Source organism: Bacillus rossius, chromosome 1 (genome assembly GCF_032445375.1).
Source record: "Bacillus rossius redtenbacheri isolate Brsri chromosome 1, Brsri_v3, whole genome shotgun sequence".
In the NCBI taxonomy this organism is placed as follows: Eukaryota; Metazoa; Arthropoda; class Insecta; order Phasmatodea; family Bacillidae; genus Bacillus; species Bacillus rossius.
In genome coordinates, this window is record NC_086330.1 from 363794285 (window position 1) to 363814852 (window position 20568).

General features: G+C 36.8%; 1 protein-coding gene across 4 annotated transcripts in view; it reads right to left on the bottom strand.

The window, feature by feature from the left end:
- Positions 1-222: 222 nt before the first annotated feature.
- Positions 223-20568, bottom strand: part of LOC134528339 (probable phospholipid-transporting ATPase IIB) — a 58522-nt gene continuing 38176 nt past the window's right edge. For all 4 annotated transcript variants that reach the window (XM_063361885.1, XM_063361884.1, XM_063361887.1 and 1 more), the window contains exons 11-17: positions 16823-16999; positions 15985-16155; positions 15496-15684; positions 14979-15168; positions 14274-14514; positions 7864-8234; positions 223-5102 (exon numbers count right to left, since the gene is read on the bottom strand). In XM_063361885.1, coding sequence (XP_063217955.1) covers positions 4969-5102; positions 7864-8234; positions 14274-14514; positions 14979-15168; positions 15496-15684; positions 15985-16155; positions 16823-16999 — 1473 coding nt within the window. In that variant the 3' untranslated portion in view covers positions 223-4968. The remainder of the gene's footprint in view (positions 5103-7863; positions 8235-14273; positions 14515-14978; positions 15169-15495; positions 15685-15984; positions 16156-16822; positions 17000-20568) is intronic.

Here is a 20568-nt window from a genome sequence, read left to right on the forward strand (position 1 = left end):
CTGGCCCCTAAGAGGATGACGAACTTTACATGGAAATAGAACAAAATGTTTCAGCTGAATGATTACGTGAAGGGAGAGAGCTTGGATACTTAATCATCAAAAAATTGAAGTCAATGAATTTTTTCTATCAGTGATAAACTAAACTCTTGGCTTTTTGATTTCAGAAAATAATAAAGGCTTTTTCAAGTTGCCTATGCAGTTGAAGATAGATTTACATACTAATACAAAAATAAAACTACAGTTTTGTGAAGGAAAAAATCTAGTATTTTATTATTGTAATTATATAAACTCAAACATATGTACATTGCAGTTAACAGTTGTTATATGCAGTTCTCAAAGTGCATTTTAAATAGTTACTTTAGTGAGCACACAGATCACCAATTAGGCTAGAGAACATAGCATAACTAAGTACATACATACAGTGAAATTCCATTACAAGGTACCTGAAAAACCCACAAATTTGGCACTTTGTTTACGTTGAACTGTTACCGAATGAATACAACTTATAGGAATCTGAAATTATATACATACTTTTAAGGGAGACACACTAGCAAGGTACTACTTTGAAGTGAATTTTCACTGTAGTGTAATCTTAGATGCAATTTTTTGATTATCACAAAGGAGAAAAGGCAATAAATTATACAATAATCCAAAGTAAAAAAGTATAAATAAAATAGTAAATTATACATCTTTGGCAGAAGAATTACAACATGCATTTACAATTACAAAATACTCCAGCGACATGTTCCTAGCAATGTTTCCACCATCAAACAAAACTCATCATTAATCATGATATGTAAGTTATAACAAAGACAACACTTCAGTGTAATACATTGTAAATATGCAGCCAACTACAACACACACACACTGGATGTTACTCAAAAAGTTGTAAATCAATTAAAACTGCTTTTAAAAAAATTTGTTTGCTTTCATTACGACCAGGGGCGCAACAAGGGGGGGGGGGGGGGGCCAAGAGTATTTTGCCCCCCCCCCCCCCAAAACCTTAAGTGGGGGCAAACAGGGGCAAAGAAAGTGCTGTGTAATCAATTTTTAGATAATAAAACTGCTTAAATAGCACCATTTTCCACCTTGAAATACAAATTTTGAATAACTTCAAAAGGGAGGGGGGGGGGGGGGGGGGGAAATGTAAAAAAGCACTATTAAATGAGAAAATGAAACTTTCCATTTGAGCAAAGTAAAGTGAGGGATAAATATAATTACATAGGTACATACTGTAAAATTTAAATGCTAAAATAATTATGTACCTGAGTAGTGACTTTGTTTTAAGTCTCCTAGCACGATAGTTACCATTGGTTTTGATTTGTCTAGAAGCTGCACATCTGTTCAAGAAGGAAAAATAAACTCAGAAATTTATGGATTAAAAAACCAAATGCTAAAAAAAATTGAAAGGTCAACAGTTTCATACTTAAAAAAAGTTGACTGCCATAAAAACAATCTCACTTTAACAGATTGTTTTTTTTTATTATTATTATTTAGGTATGTTATATCATATCAAATCACACATTTCATTTTTTCTTCTTCCAAACTTTATACACTTGCTTTATAAAACAATGCCATCAAACACCAGATATGACTCCTACGCACCATCAATGTTCATGCCCAAACTCTTCCTAAATATGTAAATGAGTTATGAAATGACATGGGCAAAAAATCAATCTGCAATTTTTTGTGTGTTTAACATGTTAAATGTTTTATTAATAATCTGAGGAGACAAAATGAACGACACTTAAACCTCACAACCAAATAACACGGCATTTTACGTTCAATAATCACCACATTACCTGATAGACAAGCCATTGAGTGATTATATTAGCTATTAATCTGCGAATAAACTTATTTAATGTAATCATGCTGACTCACTTAGGTCCAAAGTAATGAAAAAATTATCCATTTTCTCCTTGCCTACCACTGCTGTGTTTGTATAGTATGTTGAAGAATAAAAAAGAATACATTATAGGTATTGTTTCATTTTAATTTACACTAAAATATAAAAAAGATAATAAGCAAAGTAATTCAAGAATAAATATACAACCTCATGGCAGACCAGCGTAACGAACCTACTATGAAAGAACAAGTGACATGATCGCACACGTATTAGTTTGTATGCTGGCGATTATAGTTAGTAGGTTATAACGATAATTTAGTTCCTCTTGATTCTGGCACATCTGCAATCTGACTTAAACAGAAAAACATTTTTTGATATTGTTCCTAAATTTTGATGATAACTTTTCTAAAATAAATTGTTTTAATACTTATTAAAATAATTTATTTTAGAACTTCTGTTCAAACTGTGATTACTAGTATTACTGGAAAAAAAACTGTAACAGGTACCATCAGTTTTTTAAAAGCATAATGAAATTGCAAATAATTTAATACTCCCTCTCCAAAATAAAGCAAACTGATAGATTTTATGTTAACAGTTATTAAGTTTTTAAACAAAGCAGCCTTGCCTATGTGAAATACAATTTAAAAGTATTCATCTTCCTGCAGTAAAAAACAGTTTAACAGCAATACTTACTTTTACACATACAGTATAGCTTGATACAAAATATATTGTATATTGAATATATTGAAATACTTAAAATGTTATAGATTTTGCAGAATTTAAAGGCAAGCAAAAAAAAAAATCATTGAAATGCAAAATATGTTAAGATTTACATTAATTTCATTTTGCCACCTTAACATTTATCTAAAAACCATGCTTTTTATAGTTTTAGTAATACAGTTTATCAGGAATATTAAAATTATTAGAAAAATTGTTACATTTATTTACCAACCACAGAGAAAAAAATGTACTTATACTCTCAAAAGGCAGCTCCTTAAAAAAAGTGTAATATTTAAAATATGTGCATTAACTAAATTTAAAAAAAAATTACTTGTTTTTCAAGGCTAATTATATTAACACTGATATTTTTTAATGTTTTCGTAAACTCCGACACACTAACAACAAAATTCTTAAAAAATTAAGGGTGCAATGAAAGGCACAAATATTCAGGGTCTTGTGTACATTTAAATCACACACCAGGATATCTTAACTACAATAGATCCCACATACCAACTCACAACCTGCATTACAATCATTAGAATGCTTACTTAACTTGCTTATTATAACATTGGGACAATAAAACAACATAACCACCTAAACTTTTGATTTGCAACCTTAAGAAATTAGGTACAATACTATAATACACCTGTGTTTTGACAAAAAATTGGCTTCCAATTTACTTTAATTATGTATGTATCAACTCAATTATTCTTCATCAAAAATTAGAAATGAATGAATTTTAGTTACAAAATAAAAATTTCTTTATTGTACGAAGAACCTCGTCAAGTCAGATTAATTGGGACTGCAGCGGATATAAGGTAGCAAAATCAAAGTACAACAAATATTTACAAAAAAGTATGTTTATACTGAACAAAAATAGGCAAACATATTTTACAACTTACAAACATGCTGAGATCACTCAACAAAAATGTGTATATTAAAGTATACTCCTTAGAAAAGCATTAGTGGGGAGTACCCCTAATGAGCTGCACAATTACACATACTTTTGTTTGAGAATGAGGCTCAGACAATATCATCATGTACAGTCCCAGATAACAGGTGCTTGATGTACAGTGCAGTTAAAGACTGTATGCACCAATCAAACCAAAAACTTTGCCTGCAATTCTCACGCAAGACTTTCTTTTAAGCTTTACCTTTCATTTGTTACTCAAAATCTTTCCGAGTTATCGGAGCTAAGTAAGAGGGCTGACTTAATGAGGTTCTACTGTACTAAGAGAGTAAAAAAGGCCACTACAGAGAAGGAAGGTTTAAGTTATGAAGAGTGCGAGAATACAATTATTATATGCTAGCCTCACACATTATTAAAGGCCAGCCAGACATCTACGCAAGGATGATTTATTCAGTGCAGCATACACATTGGTCAGGCAAAAACAGGCTGAAAGTGACTCTACTTTTGTTTCTTTTAAAGTACAGGCAGTGATCCAATTTTGTAAATATTATTTTCCTGAAAATGTGTGGATTCAAGTTATGGGCAAATAGCATATTTTAGCCAGAAGGCAAACAGTATATTTTAGCAGAAAGCTCATACTAATTATTACAAAATAACTGGTAATAAACATGTTGCCAAGTTGTAAATGCTACATAAGTAATTTAGTACAAGTAACATTAACTTGTGGATTTATAAGGGGATGAAGTTTTTTAAATTCATGCGTACAGTTTATAAAAAAAAAAAAGTAACCGCAAAACTAAATAATTACTTATCTATGTCCTTATTTGTTTTGATCTAATTAAATAATAATAAAAAAAAATGTATACAGCCCAAGTATAATTATAAAATACTCAAAATTTAAAATACAAAGATATTAAACAATTAAATAGATGTTATCATTTTACAGAGACCATTTCAGTACAACACACACAAAAATATTCTAACATTCCATAACTTTAAAAAAAAAAATCTTCTGTTCAAATCTTTCCTGAATGTCATTTAGGCAGTCTATTTCTTTCATTATAATGCTGATAAATTCTAATGTGTAGTTATTAGATTCAGTTATAAATATCTGAATTTAATGAGAAAAAAACTGAAGAGAAAAAAATAAATGGCTGAAATTAAAATAAGTCTTCTGGGGTGTGGCATGGATAGAGGCTAACCCCCCAGCGCACAAGTAGAATACACGCTACTTCGTTGGCATTTCCTGAAGATTGAATGTAGTGACGCAACTAGCACTTTTTAGTTGCAAAATTCAACTACAAGCTTTTCATTGACAGTTTAAAAAAAAAAAATTAAATGGAACTGTCATTGGGGCTGGGGCCTCACACACTCAAAACACCATCACGATTCACGGTCAACAGCTCACTAGGGACACAACGAAACGGGTCAGTGTTGCCAGCATGCCAACAACGGCGATAAAAGATGCTGAAGCTCTCTGATGCAACTTACATTACGACAGCTTCGAGTAACTGGGAGGGGAGAATTTTTTCCTAAGGAACTTCAAGATGTAGAGTGGTAAACAGCTCACAAGCGTAATCACCAAAACCTTCCACAGGAAGTCTGTTGTCTGGATGAAATTGGCATCTAAAACAGAGATCATGTTCATAAAATATTTGTTATCCTTAAATATAACAGTGTCTTACACTTTTAATTTGATTAGCCCAAAATGAGTAAGAGAGCAGGAACTTAATTATGTGGTGATGAAGAAATCACACGGAGATTTAAATTTTAAAGAAATAACAATATGACTAACCTCTAGATTAGGCTAACTCTAGTGGTTGAAATGATATTAGCAACAGGAGTGCACTAGTTTTACAGAAAGTTAAGGAGTGACTTTGAAAAATAAGCAAATGCTCAGGGAATTAAAAAAGTGAGTAATTATGTACACGTTGGCATGATTAAATAAAGCATACAGTCATCATCAAAGCAAATAGTGCTACATTCGTTTAAAAGATAACCAGAAAATTGTATGGTCTACCACAATTTTCTCTGCTAATAAACTATCAGTAGAAGGCTGAAAAATTTGTGATTGCCTCATTCTCAAAAAATAATGCGATTTGTGATGCTTTTAAGTTGAAACTTGATTTTATATATTTTTTCATCTTTTACACATAGGCTCTCATTTTACAAATTTTGAGTTTTCACGACTTTCTGGTCAAACGTATCTGGAAAACAGTGCATTGTAGTGAATAAATTACATTGAATAAATATACCATCGTTGCTACAAGCTTGGAATTTCAAAATTTCCTGAAATTCCAGGTTTTCCAGACCTGAATCAACAAATTTCCTTGACCTTCCAGAATCAAATAATCCTGCAGATCCGCTTGTGTTGAAAATGGAGGCTGTAAATGTGTGTCATTTTAATCTTAAAACGTACACCTACTAAAACAAATTGTTATTTACATAATAAAACCTCATTTCGTAGAAGAAAACACGTGCAATGGACTTCACCTGATATGATTTTACTTATAGAACTCACCATATTGAATAAACTTTTTTTTAATTCTGAAGGGGTCTCTGTTATAACTTTTATAAAAAAAATTTTTACTTGAGGTTGCCATATTCACCTGTTGAGGTTACTTAATTTCAAAAGTTAGTTTTCTGAGTCACTCACTCATTATCAACGCTTTTGCAGTAATTAACACCTGTGTTGTTTTGTATATGTTATAGTTGGGAATGATTGCCAATGCCATTTTTTTCACCTGCATCAAAAAATGTACAGTAAAACAAACAATTTTGTTTAATGTATTTGTTTAGAATTAAACACGTAGGCCCTAAACATTCATTGAACTCTTAACATTGTGAAAATCACATATCTTGAACTACTTCTTACAAAAACCCTAAGAGAAACAATTAAAAAAATAAATAAATAAATAAGATCTATAATCTATTAATGCCACAGTTGGTCTCATGCTTGGCTTGCAGTACAGAGCAAATGACATCCACTGCTGACCTGGATCTTGGCCTAGGTATAATCGCATCCACAGCGCCACAGTGCAATTTCGTCGGAAATTACTGACTGTAATCAATTTACCGTATTTACTAGCGTAAAGGCCCCTCTTTTTTCCCAAATTTTGACTCCAAAAAAGGGGAGGAGGCCTATACGCGAATTTGGAGGAAAAAATATATTCTTTTCAAGTCGTGCGTCTTTGTTCGAATGATGAAGGCGGGGGAGGCAGCGACGCGGCAGGAGGGAGAAAGAGAGGCAACGACTCCGCAGGGGGGAGAGGCAGCGCTAGAACAGGGGGGGAGAGACGCAGAGGCAGCGCTGTGTCAGGAGGGGAGAGAGGCAGAGGCGTGGCTTAACCTCCCTCCTGCCAGCTAGCCAGCCAACCAGACAAAGGAGTGTTAGAATCCTTGACCCACTTCCCTTCCTCCTTCACTTCCCCTCTTCTTCTACAACACTCCACATCAACACAGCGGCAGCGCGCGAGTCCAGCTTTCTTTATCTTTATGTCGTTTGAGATAGGATTAACTGCTTACGTCTGGCATGCCTCACGACGGTCCTACTGAGAACGGACAAACTATAATACCAGTCTCTGTATCACTGCCGCTTACAAAATCACCTCCCGCCGGTCACAATACATGGCTTGTTGTTTGATGCATACCAAGCTGCCCTGCCCTCAGATAAACCCAGAAAAACACGTTTTTAAATTTTTTCTCAAAAATGTTTACAAAACGCGGGCGGGGCCTTTACGCGAGTAAATACGGTATTCGTCACTTGGTTTTTCCCTGCCGACGGCTTGTTTACATTGAAATTCTTATTCTTATAGGATCAATAATTATAACTAGTTTATATATATATATATATATATTTTTTAATTTTTCTATTTTTGATTTTTCTAATGCTATAAAATAGTGACTTTTAACAGTATTATTAAAGTTTCATTCATTCTAAAGAGAAAAAAAGTATCATTTCTAAGCACAAATTATTTAACAGGAAAAAAATTTTTAAAGCAGTCGGTCACTATTAAAACCAAAATATTTCATTATTAGTGCTATAGTCAAACAGAGCCTAAATTTTAATATCAGATCATATATAAAAAAAAACTTTATGGCATAAACTGTTGAAACCAAGATGGCATCTTTCAATTTTCTTAAAAGTAACAATTCAATACAACTAAGATGATGCTCCTGATAAAATACACAAAATTGTATTTTGAAAAATAATATTTTTCATACATTTTTTAAATTTTTAAAGTTAGGTCTAAACCGTTTGTGCTATTTGGGTATTCTGGCAACAGAGCACAGTGAAACAAGGACAGCACTAATAGAAGATGATATGCACTGGAAAGAGAGAGTATATGAATACCCGGGGACACAGTAACAGGACGGCTGTGCTCACCGAAGAAGTCCTTGAGGACGATGAGGGAGAGTATGTAGAGAGCTAGACTGATGAGCTCCGCCAGTATCATGATGTAGTGCCAGGTCCTGATGGTCAGAGCCACCATGATCAGTTCCGTCAGGATGAGCGCGGTGAAGCTGATGGCCACGATGTGGATGAACTCGTCTTCGAAGAGCACCAGCGCTCCGTACATGATCACCCCGCCCTGGTAGATGCTGATCAGCACCCACATGAAGAACGTCTTGAACGAAAGTGAACGGCCTTTGCTCAGCTCCTTGTACAGCTCCGGGTACATGAGCGCTATTTTCCCAGAAACATCCTTGTCCAAGACCAACGAGAACACAGGAAACATTGTGTACACAGTTGCGTATCTGAAACAGAATCACCAGATGGCACTGACTTAACACTCTACTTAATATTTAAAAACTATATACCATGTTATATCACAAAATCATCGCACCTTTTATGCTAAAACCGAATTTTGAAAAGTAAAAATACAATTGATTTTTATGTGAGTAAAGTATTTAGTTTAGGTTAAGGTTTTCATAAAAACAAAACATGTTGCACGGAAAGTACGTTAAGTTAAAAAACACAGAGTACACAAAGCACGCCAAACAATTTAAATTAATTAAGTCATGCAACAAGAACATATTTCAGTTCACATAAAAAAGAAAACCAAAAACCATGACCCCGAACATGAGCCAGAACTACCGTAGTGTACCGTACCCATAAAGGTGGGTTTACGATTGAAAATTAAGAATTAAGACTTAGTCGTGTACTTACCATATGACTATGTAAACTAGTGGAATGGTTTATGATTGTCGTGTGTGAATTTTGACGGGTTGTGTGCAAACCATATGATGACTTAAGACTTAACAGAAATGGTTAAATTTTATATTTTTCGTTAAGACTTAAGGGAAGCGACCAATCACAACAAACCGGAAGTTTATGTCTTGGTATTGTACCGAGCGAGGCAGTATTTTTGGTTAGAATTCGTATATTTGTAATTTGTTATACTGTACTGCTGCTAAACTTGTTGGTGTATGCTTACTGCTGGCGCCAGTACCATTAATACTCGTTGATTTATAAATAGACCCTTTTGTTGTGTGTGTGTTGTCGGGACGATATACACTGGCTGTCACTATTTTTCAAAAAAAATTATATATATATATATATATATATATATATATATATATATATATATATATATATATATATATATATATATATGTCAATGGTACTGTTATGCTATTGTACTCTGACCCTTAGAAACATGCATAAAATGTTATTTATCATAAAACACACACTCTTGGACACAGGTAGCTAGGTAACATATATCAACACATAGGGATAAAATTCAGGTTTTTATTATTAAGAATAAAATGGCTATTCATCAGGGACAACTAACATAGGTGTAGAGATAAAAATCAATATTAATACAGTGAAACCCCTTATTTACACTTTTCAGGGGAACAGAGTCAAAAAGTGTAAATACCAGGAAAATGTAAATTGAGGGAAACATATTTTTAAAATGTAACATACCTGGTTTAATGCACTCCTTTTACTTCAGTAGTCAGAGACATCAAAAAAAGACACAGTGAACGAAATATCTTAAAAAAATCCTTCATTAGGCCTATGTAAACCAAAATAAATTTACAACATATAACTTATAAAATTGTGTGAATACAACACTGAAGCAATGTGTGCCATGATAAAATGTTACCATAAAAAAGTTTTGTAGGCTTATGTGCAAAAACTTTCATGCCTAACTTAGGTCTATTTCTTTGTAAAATAATCAGAAATCTTGGTTTGCTTGCATCTTTGAGTGTTCATGCACATGATCTGCTTCTCTAAAGTATAAAAATTATCAAAAACACCATCACAGTTTTCACCAGCAGATACTCCAATGTAGTCTCGCAGAGTTTGAAGAGCAGCAAGAGCATCTTTACTCGTGGGTGTTGTCACTTCTTCATCATCATCATCATCTTCGTCAGTATCCTGTTGAGAAGTACTGACATGGCTTTCTACAATATCTTCTATACATTGCACTTCCGAAGTGATCACCTGACTGTCCACATCCACGTAATCTTGAAATATTTTCTCCTGCAACACCCTCTCATGTCCTTCAAAATCTTCAATGTCACTGTAATCTTCTTCACTGAGAGTGTAAGGCTTTTCTGGGAACACAAATCCAGCTTTTGCAAAGCAGTTTTGAATAGTTGATGTTTTCACTTCTTTCCAGGCTCTTGCACTAAAATGCAATGCAGTCAGCAGATTTATCTTCATCAAAGAAGGGTCTTTTCCAACATCAAGCATTGTTACTGCCCTTGAAACTAGGTATCTGCGGTACAAAAACTTGAATGCCTGAATGATACCCAAGTCAAGGGGCTGTAGCTCACTCGTGCAGTTTGCTGGGAAGAAGACAATATCAGTGTTGCGAAGCTGGATGGTTGCTTTGTGAGCAGAGCACTGATCTATGAAAAGAAGAACTTTCCTATTTTGCAAAGCCATTTTTGAATCAAATGCATGCAACTGGCTCTGAAACAAAGCATTGGTCATCCAGGCTTTGGTGTTTGCTTCGTACTTTGTTGGGAGTGACTTGATGTTTTTAAAACATCGAGGTTTCCTCACTTTGCCAATGACATAAAGAGGGAATTTTTCACTTCCATCTGCATTGGTAAGCAATAACACAGTAATCCGTTGCTTGCTGAGCTTACCTCCGTGACACGTTTCCCCTTTAAAACTAAAGGTTTTGTCTGGTAGAACATTGAAAAACAACCCTGTTTCGTCGGCATTGAAAACATTTTTCGGGTCGAACCCAGCAATTTTTTCCTGTAGAATTTCCTTCCAATGTTCCACAGTCTCCACATCCACACTTTTGCTTTCGCCACAAACCACCTTGTAAACAATATTGTGACGCTGCTTAAACCGATCAATCCATCCATTGGAAGCTGAGAAATCTTGAATTCCCAGCCTAGAGGCAATAACACGTGCTTTTTCTCTCAGTATTGTACCATTTATTGGTAAATTTGCGGCACGTGCACCAGAAAACCACTCAAGAAGAATATCTTCCAACTGTTTGAATTTCGAGTCCTTCACATATTTACGTTTTTTAGCACTTGGCCCACATTGCGCGGCATTTGCAGTGATGGTTTCTCGGCTTTTGATGATGGTGTTAAGAGTACTCACAGGGATTGAAAGTTCTTTCGCAAGGTCCACACGTGATCCAACATATTCGTCGAATTTGGCAATTATTTTGATTTTATCGGCAACGGTAATAGTTTTTCGTTGTTTCACTTTCTCCATTTTCTCACAGATATTAATAACGACAAAGAGTTAAAGATGTGTCAAATACATTTACCGCTAAAGCCAATGATACTACCAGCGCTCGTAGCGGAAAGCTGTGGAAATAGAAGTACTGTGAATAGTGCAAGGTTACTTGCACTGTTCACGACACGAACGCATTCACATACGCAGCTTTTGATGTATCTTTCTTCTATGGCGGCCATGTTTCGGTGTTTGTAAACACTGAACGAGACGTTAATAACGGGAATGAAGCAATTTTTCCGACGTAACAAGCGTGAAAACGACATATACCGCCTTATGGAAAATAAATTGGGCCAAAAACAAAGGAGGTAAATAACGGGAAAACGTAAATACCGTTAACGTAAATACGGGGTTTCACTGTATAATTAGATAAAAAAATCACAGAAAAACAATCCTAACGATACTGAACATGACTCGTGGATATACGCTTATGTAAATAAAACATCAGGAAAATACGTAGCACACATGAATCGTTCACAAAAGTTCGTTAGTGTAAGTTCAGAAAATCAATCAAATGATGTTTTTACGGACGCATTCTTACATAACAGAAAAATGTTTGAAATCATAGCACAATTAATTAGTATAATTACTATTTATGTTTATATTTGGGTTCGTATTTGCCTTGGCTTAACTCAGTTTATATGGTAGAGACACGAAACTTGTACTCCCATTTCACCTCTGGGTATCACAAAATAAAATAATAATTTAAATCTTGGAAATATCATTTCATTACGTAGTTCAGAATAATTGACACCTTTTACGTGAAAACTAATCAGTTTGTAGTTAAATCGAAGTGATTCACGAAGAAATTACATACAGCTGGGTATGTCTATGGGCGATACAAAATGCAAGATCTTTACTTACAGATTTTCACTCCTAATAACATATCCGTCAGAATATGCCCTTGTAAACTTACACATTATTTACTTATACGTCGTTTAAGCTCATCCTGAGTGTCGGATGGCATAATCTAGCTAGCTATATTTCAAATTTAAAATAGGCCTCGCGCCTTTGCGTCGGCATCAGACGCCTTCTTACAACCAACTTCTTATTAATTAAGATGTTCTAGACGCCTCACATCTAAAACACGGCCTCTCATTGGCCGAAACCAAAATCGGTTAGCGTAATTTACAATATAAATACCGTAAATAACACTCATTAATACAATTGAAAACACAAAAATGCGGTAAATTTAAAAACGAAAATTTCCAACAATGAAAATTTCTTTAAGTAATACCCCGAATAAAATCATCGTTTATTCGTTAAGTTCATTAGTCCTTAGAGGGGTATACTCAATTGGCTGTCCATATAAGTCCATTTCAGGTCATAGAGCATAGCTCTCGTAGATATACATAATTAATAAAAAATATATTTAAATAACTTTTGCGGGCGAACAATATACAAATTAAATAATAAAATTTCATAATAATAATAACAATCAAAATAATAAGACTTTATAAATAATAGTATCATTAAAATAAATCATTACTTTCTGTGCATTATGAAAATAGTAACAGCACATTGTAATCATCCATTTCGAAAAATAGATATCCCATCTGTCAATAACCTACAGCGAAACCCCTTATTTACGTTACCGTTATTTACGTTTTCCCGTTATTTGCACTATATTCTTCAGGTCCCGTTTGGTTCCCATATAGTCCAATACAATACTTTCCCGCGAATTACGTCTCAAAAATCGAATCAATCCCGCTATTTACGTCACGTAACAACCATAAACAACCAGAAAATACCGTGGAGCTAGTAGGCAATGAACATTTTAAATAGCAAAATATACATATTTTATAACATGAAAAGTTGCTTTTATTTCTAAACATGTAATAATTTAAGCCTAGGCGTGTAAAAGTACGAGTAATTATAGCAGGAGACAATCTAAAATGCACGAGGGGAAAACGTAAACTCATGAATGTACAAACATGGCTGCTTGTAAGTTCTGATACTGTATTTATGTCACAACTTAGCCGAAATACTGGTACGAGACATAAACTTCACAAGATAAAATGAGCGGTGTCTTGGTAACTGTTTTATACGTCTTTTATAATTTGGGAAGTATTGTACAGTTGACGCCATATTTTTTAAACTAACCATTTATTTCTGGGGATCGTAAATAATTAATTATTGGTATCAAGACATCATGATAAACGTAAACTTGAACATGTCACGGCAGCGAGAAAACTGGTGCGTATACCAATAAACTGGTATTAGAACTGGACAAAATTGGTACACGGGAGGTGGAGCTTATATTTTTTTCCGCTAAGCTCGCATCTATTGGTTGGCGGCTGATGGCGTCATGAGTCTGGGCGGAGCATAGAGTGCGCATGCACCGCCGCGTCGTTACAGCAGCTGACCGAGTACAATGACCTTTCTCCGCGTTTGGCGCGCTATTGACGGTAAATATTCATCAATTTGCGGCCTTTTCTTAAAAAATTTTTTACTGTGAGCAATGTGTATGTAGCCCGTATTTGTTATAAACCCTGCCGGTTGCAACTGTATTTATAATTTGGAGAGGCAAATAATCTCCTTGAACAGCCAAAAAAGCAAGCAGAAGAAAATTTCAAATTTATTTTTTAGGAAGTAATCAGAAAAACATTTTGGCTTTCATTCTTTTTTTATTTTTGTCAAATGTGGTAAATTAATAATTGATTAAATACTAAAGTAAAATTTGTTGTTAGTGTGTTTGTACCTGCATTGTAGTATGTGCTATTAAACAAAAGGAAAAAAATTCTAAATAAGGTAAACTGTACTCCTTTTTATACTTTTCCCTTTATTTACACTTTCCCGCTTTTTACACTTTTTTACTTTGTCCCCATGAAAAGTGCAAATAAGGGGTTTTGCTGTATTTCAAACCTGCTTCTCCATTTCAAACAATGGCCGACCATGTGTTTTGTGCTGTGATTGGTTGGAATTAAGGACTTCTATGTCAATCATAAACTGGAAAATGTAGTTTTGACTTAATCGTGTGCTCGATGTTAAGTTATAATTCTTAACGAAATCAATCGTAAACCAAGCTTAACCATTGTCTTGATAAACACCACCTATGAAAGCGAACAAGTAGAATGACTGACCCGACCATGAGGAAGCCCTGGTACAGGGCCACGGAGGAGAAGTAGAAGACGGAGCTGAAGACGGCCTGCATGGTGGTGATGATGAGGCCGCGGTGGATCACGAACTGGCTGAGGGAGGCGGAGCGCTTGTAGCTGCGGCGGCCGTGCACCAGCAAGAGGCGCGCCAGGTGGCTGAACTGCAGCACCGAGAAGTCCGCGGCCAGCGAGGCCTGGTGGCCCTCCTTGCCCGCGATGCCGATACCTGCGCCGTCGCGCACCTCGCTGCATCCATCCGTGCTCACATATCAGTACTTCATACCTTAATACGTTCAAGTGAAGCTCATCGATCACTATCCTCCAGTGTACACCTTCATTTGTACTTTATTTGATATCAAATTACTTGCCGAAAACACAAATGGCAAAGCAGCACCCAATGGCATGTTCCCATACTTCAGCACATATTATTATGCACTCTCATACCTATATGTTTACCAGCACAATAGTAATGTGTTTGACATATCTGTGTACACTGCAAATTTCCTACTCAGCCACTGTGAAGTTTTACTTCTAACCTGTGTTGTGGCCACGCAGCCATTATTTTAATAAATGTAAAGACTTAACTGAATACATATATGTAAAAACTCAACTGCAATAATTATTATTATTTTTTTTTTTATATATACAAAGGAGGCGACCCATCCGCAGGTAAACACGGTGAGTAGTTACCTGCATCTGCGGCCTGGATCATGGAAACGTCATTGCCCCCATCGCCCACGGCTGCCGTCTGCTTGCCCGTGTGCCTCTTGACGAGTCGCACAACCTCCGCCTTCTGCGTGGGGGAGCAGCGACAGCACACCACAGCCGGGCAACCGCACGCCAGCTCCAGGAACTCATGTTGGTAGTACTGCAGGCACACCTGCGCAACATTCACCAACTCACTAACCTTCACAGTTAAACCTCTTCATAGATACTATAACATCACTACTTTGCGACCCTACTGCTCCCAACTTCACCCGCTTTGGAATCATTTTCTGGTCTCTTGAAAACAAAGCCGTGAGTCTTAAATCAAAAGTAATTTTACGTAGAGTCGATTAAACTTAACGACCCTGACTCCTACGAAGTTTACAGTTGTTTTAAGATCCTGTTTGTTTCATGTTTACAGTCATATTAAACTTAAAATTTTTCAGATGGAACTATTATCTACCCGCTTGGAACACATTTATGAAACATAAAGACAACCCACCTCCAACGAGTCTCCGCTGATGACGAGGGCGCAGTCCTGCTTCTTGCGGAACATGTTGAGCTCGAGGTGGGCGTCCGTGCGCGTCACCACGGATTTGAACACGTGCAGAGACTGCGTGCGCGACACGAGACGAGAGCTTTTGGCAATGCAGGTCGCAGTCTCCAGCTTGTCTCCTGTCAGCATCCACACCTTCAACAAGAAGTAGACACACGTTCAAGAAGCGACACCCACATACTTGTTCATGACAGTGTTGCAAATTGTAAAATATAATGATTTTGAAGGTGGAAAATTTTTTTATTCAATAACTAAACCCTTCAGCCAAGTAAAGACTGATCCACTACTACAAGCCTGTCAATGCTAAAGGTACACACTTACTGACGGGCAGTGTGGGCTACGGAGGGAGAAAGAAACAGGCCTTTGGGCTGACGATCATACCTACAACGCAGCAGCGGTAGAAGCAAACAGAGTAGCGAGTCCACCAGTACCTACCTTGATCCCAGCATTTCGCAGCAGCTCGAGCGTCGGCCGGACCCGTTCCTGCAGCCTGTCCTCCACGCCCGTGACGCACAGGAGCTCCATCTCCCGCTCGAGGCTCTCGATGACGGCAGCCACGCGAGCCACTCGGTCCGACACGCTCATCCTCGCCGCGTTGTATCGGCTCTGGAAGAACACGAGCCGGTCACTTGCTGACCGCAGGAACACACCACAGCACCTTATGTCAACTTCAATCATTTGTTCACAATACTCTCTACATAATATCTTTTTTTTTATCAATGCGTCACTGAAATATGTTAATTCTATCTTAAAAAATAAGGACAATAGTAACAACAATGGGAAAAGCACTCAACAATTGTCAAAACTTAAAAAATAAGTTAATTTATCCTTTCATTGTAAAATACTGTAAAATCTATCAAAATGACCAATTTAAAATGTTGCTAACAATCTCAGCAACAAACAAGTGCTACGAAAAAGCATTTTATCTTTGTTAAAAGAAATTTTATTCATTGCACATTATTTCGTTTCTGACCCTTGAAACCAGGATTCGGATCTGAGGGGTGGATTCGCGGCACTCTTTGAGATTCGGAATCGAGAAACTTGGGATTCGACCCATCACCAAGTTCAAGTAGCCAATAGTTCCAGTCCCAATTTTTTTAGAAATGAGAATACAGCTACGAATGACAAAACTTGACAGTAAGAAAAACCAAGTGTAATTCCAGACTAATGTTTAAAAAATGTTACGCACTAAAAATGAAAGTACAAACATGAAATATAAGCCACACTAAAAATGAACAGAGGTATTTGTCGGAAAGAGAAGGATGAGTGGCACCTCAAACTCGAGATACTGCTCCTCGGTGAGGGTCTTCTTGGCCACGACCAGCGTGCGTAGCCCCTCCCGCGCCATGTTGCCGCACTCCTCCTCCAGCCAGTCGTTGTACTGCACTATGCCGGACATCACCACGTCCGCCCCCTTCAGATAGAACACTATCTCCCCGCTCTGCTCCTCCTGCGGCACAGACACGGGGCGACTCGCTGACACTACAGCCACAAACACTCTCACTCATCCATCCATACATACTCATGTAGTAGCATGCGGGTTGTTTTAAAATGTCACGTGAAAAAAAAAAAAAAAACTAATGTGGTAACAGAAAAAAATTTAAATTGGAGAAACTAAAACGGGAAACCAAATTACTTAAATAAATTTATTTAAGGAACAGAACTTATGAACATGTTAGTGTGTATTTGTATCTGCAGCCATCATTAATACACCAATCCCTCGCATAGCACGTCTTCAATTAATGCGAATTCAGTTAGCACGATGTAAATTTTACTGCCCTAGTCTCGAATAGCACGTCTGTAAATTTCAGTTAGCACGAAATCGCCACAGGCTAAAAAAACTCTCGGAAACGACGCGACGTCAGGTATGGAATTCGAGGGGGGAAGAGTGGTTTGGAATGCGAGGGGAAAGAGATGCGCACGCAGATAAACAAACACCGGGCCGTACTGTTGATGCCCGGCCGCAGACCAGGCCCTACCGTTGATGCCCGGCTGCAGACCAGGCCGTACCGTACAGAAACCAAAGCAGATGAAATTGGACACGTTTTTTTAAAAAAAAGCAAGATGATAGTGTTAATTTCACCCCAGAAAATATTTAACTAACTTTTATGTTTTGTATATGTACATATTGTACATACAGTAAACTCCCGGTATATCGCGCCCCGATTGATCGCAGAATCGGGTATATCGCGGGTCAAACCATGTCCCCCAGTCAGAAATGAATAATAATAATGGAATAAATGGTTGACAGCCGATTAGGATAATTTTGCGTTGTAACTAACAAACTAAGCATCGGGCAGAAAAAAGCCTAGGCGTAGAAAATGTCCGCAGTAAAATTCTAAACAAGATATCTCCGTACATTATTCCTCTATCTTGTAGGGTTTTCAAATTATGGTCCAATCCAGCCCAGTGATATTTTCTGAAACACTAGTTCTTAACGTCGCTTCATCTCACAAATGAAGCATCGGACAGGGGACCTGATAAAGCCCACCATCCAGCGACATTATCCAGCGTGACTCGGCTGGGGATTGATGTTGGATAGACTTGGTTGTCGGCAAGCGCTGGGTAGGGAGAGACGAGCCGAGAACATGGAGAGAGGTAGAGATTAGAGCGGGCAGAAACACCAGGGGGAGTGGGGGAGGGAATGTGTTCACGCAGCACACAGGCAGAGCATGAGTCACTTGACTGAGCAGCGTCGCTGCGTACAAGGCAAAATCAGGTAGTCCGGTGTTTAAAATTCCACTCCAGAATCTTAATTGGTACTTTACTGGACATCTGTATATAAATGTTTTGTTACAACTTAAACCTACAGACGTAATATTATTGGGTAATTCATTGTATTATACAAGTTCATCTTTTTACTTTGGTATAATGTTTTAACATTAAATAGTAAAGTAAATCGGCTAGCGTATTTTTAATCTTTGCCCAGGAATTCCCAGTGGTCCAATATTTACGTGAACCATACTGTACCACTTTTGCCGTGAGGTAGTAAACAAGTCCCGGAAATGTTTATGTGTAGCGGTCTCCCGACCTTTAAACAGAGGCTGGGGAATATAACACTTGCCGATCCGAGCCACACACACTCAGCAACTCGACACAGCATTTGGTGAAATAAGTAAAGACAAAGTTTAACACGGTTTTTAATACGGCGTCACTGATTGCGCTAAAATTAAATTGGCGCAATTTTTGTTTCCCACATGTGACCATTTATAATTTACTGTAAGCATGGATAATAAAGTTTAACCACTTGACACGATAGACGATTCTTTATTTTTTATTGTACGAATGCTAGAATCGTTTTTTTCCTGTATCTGCGGCCTGCTTCTACAAAAGACAAGCTATCTGTAAGTAAATCTAGAATTTTTATTTTGTCAATCAAACTCGGTACTTTGCGATTCATATTCGGTTTGAAGTATCACTACGGCCTTTCTTTTTAGAAGACTTTGACCACAGAATCGTGTGTAACCGCACACACTGCACTTACTTTGTTACGGACACTGACGAAGCAGATACTGTGGCTGACACCACGAGACTGGCAGCAGCAGCTTGTGTGCCGCACGTGTGTATGGCGGCGTGTGGCGCGCTCGTAGGCCGTGCGACAAACTGTGCGCGGCACGCGGAAAAATAAAAACAATTCAACATTTAATATTTATGTTTAAAATTTATTATTTTTATTTTTCACCCGTGTTTAGAGGAAACTGCGGATGCAAAGTCCGCACAAAGGCGGGCCGTCTATACTGTGCGTGCTTGCCGACCTATTAGAACACAGGCGGTGTTTTATGCCTTCTGATTCTGACCTTGGTCACATCGAAACATCGCGGTTATGCAACAACGCGGGTAAAAGTTATGTCCCCCGACAACCGCGTTAAATAGGGAGTGTACCCGTATTTTAATGTTATGTTTGTGCTCTAGGGAAAATCTAAATCTGTTTATCTGTTAACTGATTTGTTTACATAGCCGCTTTTATAAGAGGTGTGCATAACAAATTAAATGTTTACATATGGCTGTGTGTTTTAAAGTTATATAAAACCGGTTCTTAATTTCATAAAAGTGTTTTAATGTTGTTAAGTTTTAAACGTAATAACAAAGGATCCAGCTGCTTGCAACAGCAGGCAGACAGACGCGCGCGCGCGTGTTGAAGGTCACGCCTGGGCGGGCAAGCCAACCTGCTGACTGACGGTAAATATGTTACCACTTATCTCCCGTTACACTGTGCCATGTTTTCTTTATCTAACGTATTCGGTGGTAGGCTTAAAAAGATAAATGATATGACATATGCATTTTCAAGTATTATTCTACGCATTTATATTATGTAAAGATTACTTCCCTACACATCTTGGAACACATTAAATAATTTAGCCTTATATTTATGGGGACTAATGCTTCAGAATACGCGATTTCGATTAACACGAACATTTTTAGGAACGAATTAGTCGTGCTAAGTGAGGGATTGGTGTACTTGAAAAATCAAAACATTTTTGTTATTTTAAGGTTTTGTACTGCAACCACACTCTTGCTATGCTGTAGTTAAGAGAAAAAGTAATCCCTTTTCACAACAGTTATGTGGTTTAATATATATATATATATATATATATATATATATATATATATATATATCGGCCATAGATAAGGCTCGATCGGATAGCCCGTGTATATGTGTGTCTATGTGTGTATATGTGTGTATATGTGTGTATGTGTGTGTATGTGTGTATGTGTGTGTGTGTGAAAATTCTTAATGTTTAAAAGTCATTATCAATAGTTACAGTTATTTCTGATTTAAACACAAATAAATTTGCGTAATCTGAGGTATCTCACAATATCGATCTGGTTTCACTGAAAATGGCGTATGCTGTACAGCTGGTTTTAGTATTACTTGCTGCGATTTGTCTTAACAACACACATTGTTATTCAATGATCCCTTTTGGGATAGTACTGAAAATTAATTGATAAACATTTTTATAATGTCTATAATGAGATACATAACTGAAACTTAACTAAATATATCAGTCCAAAATCACC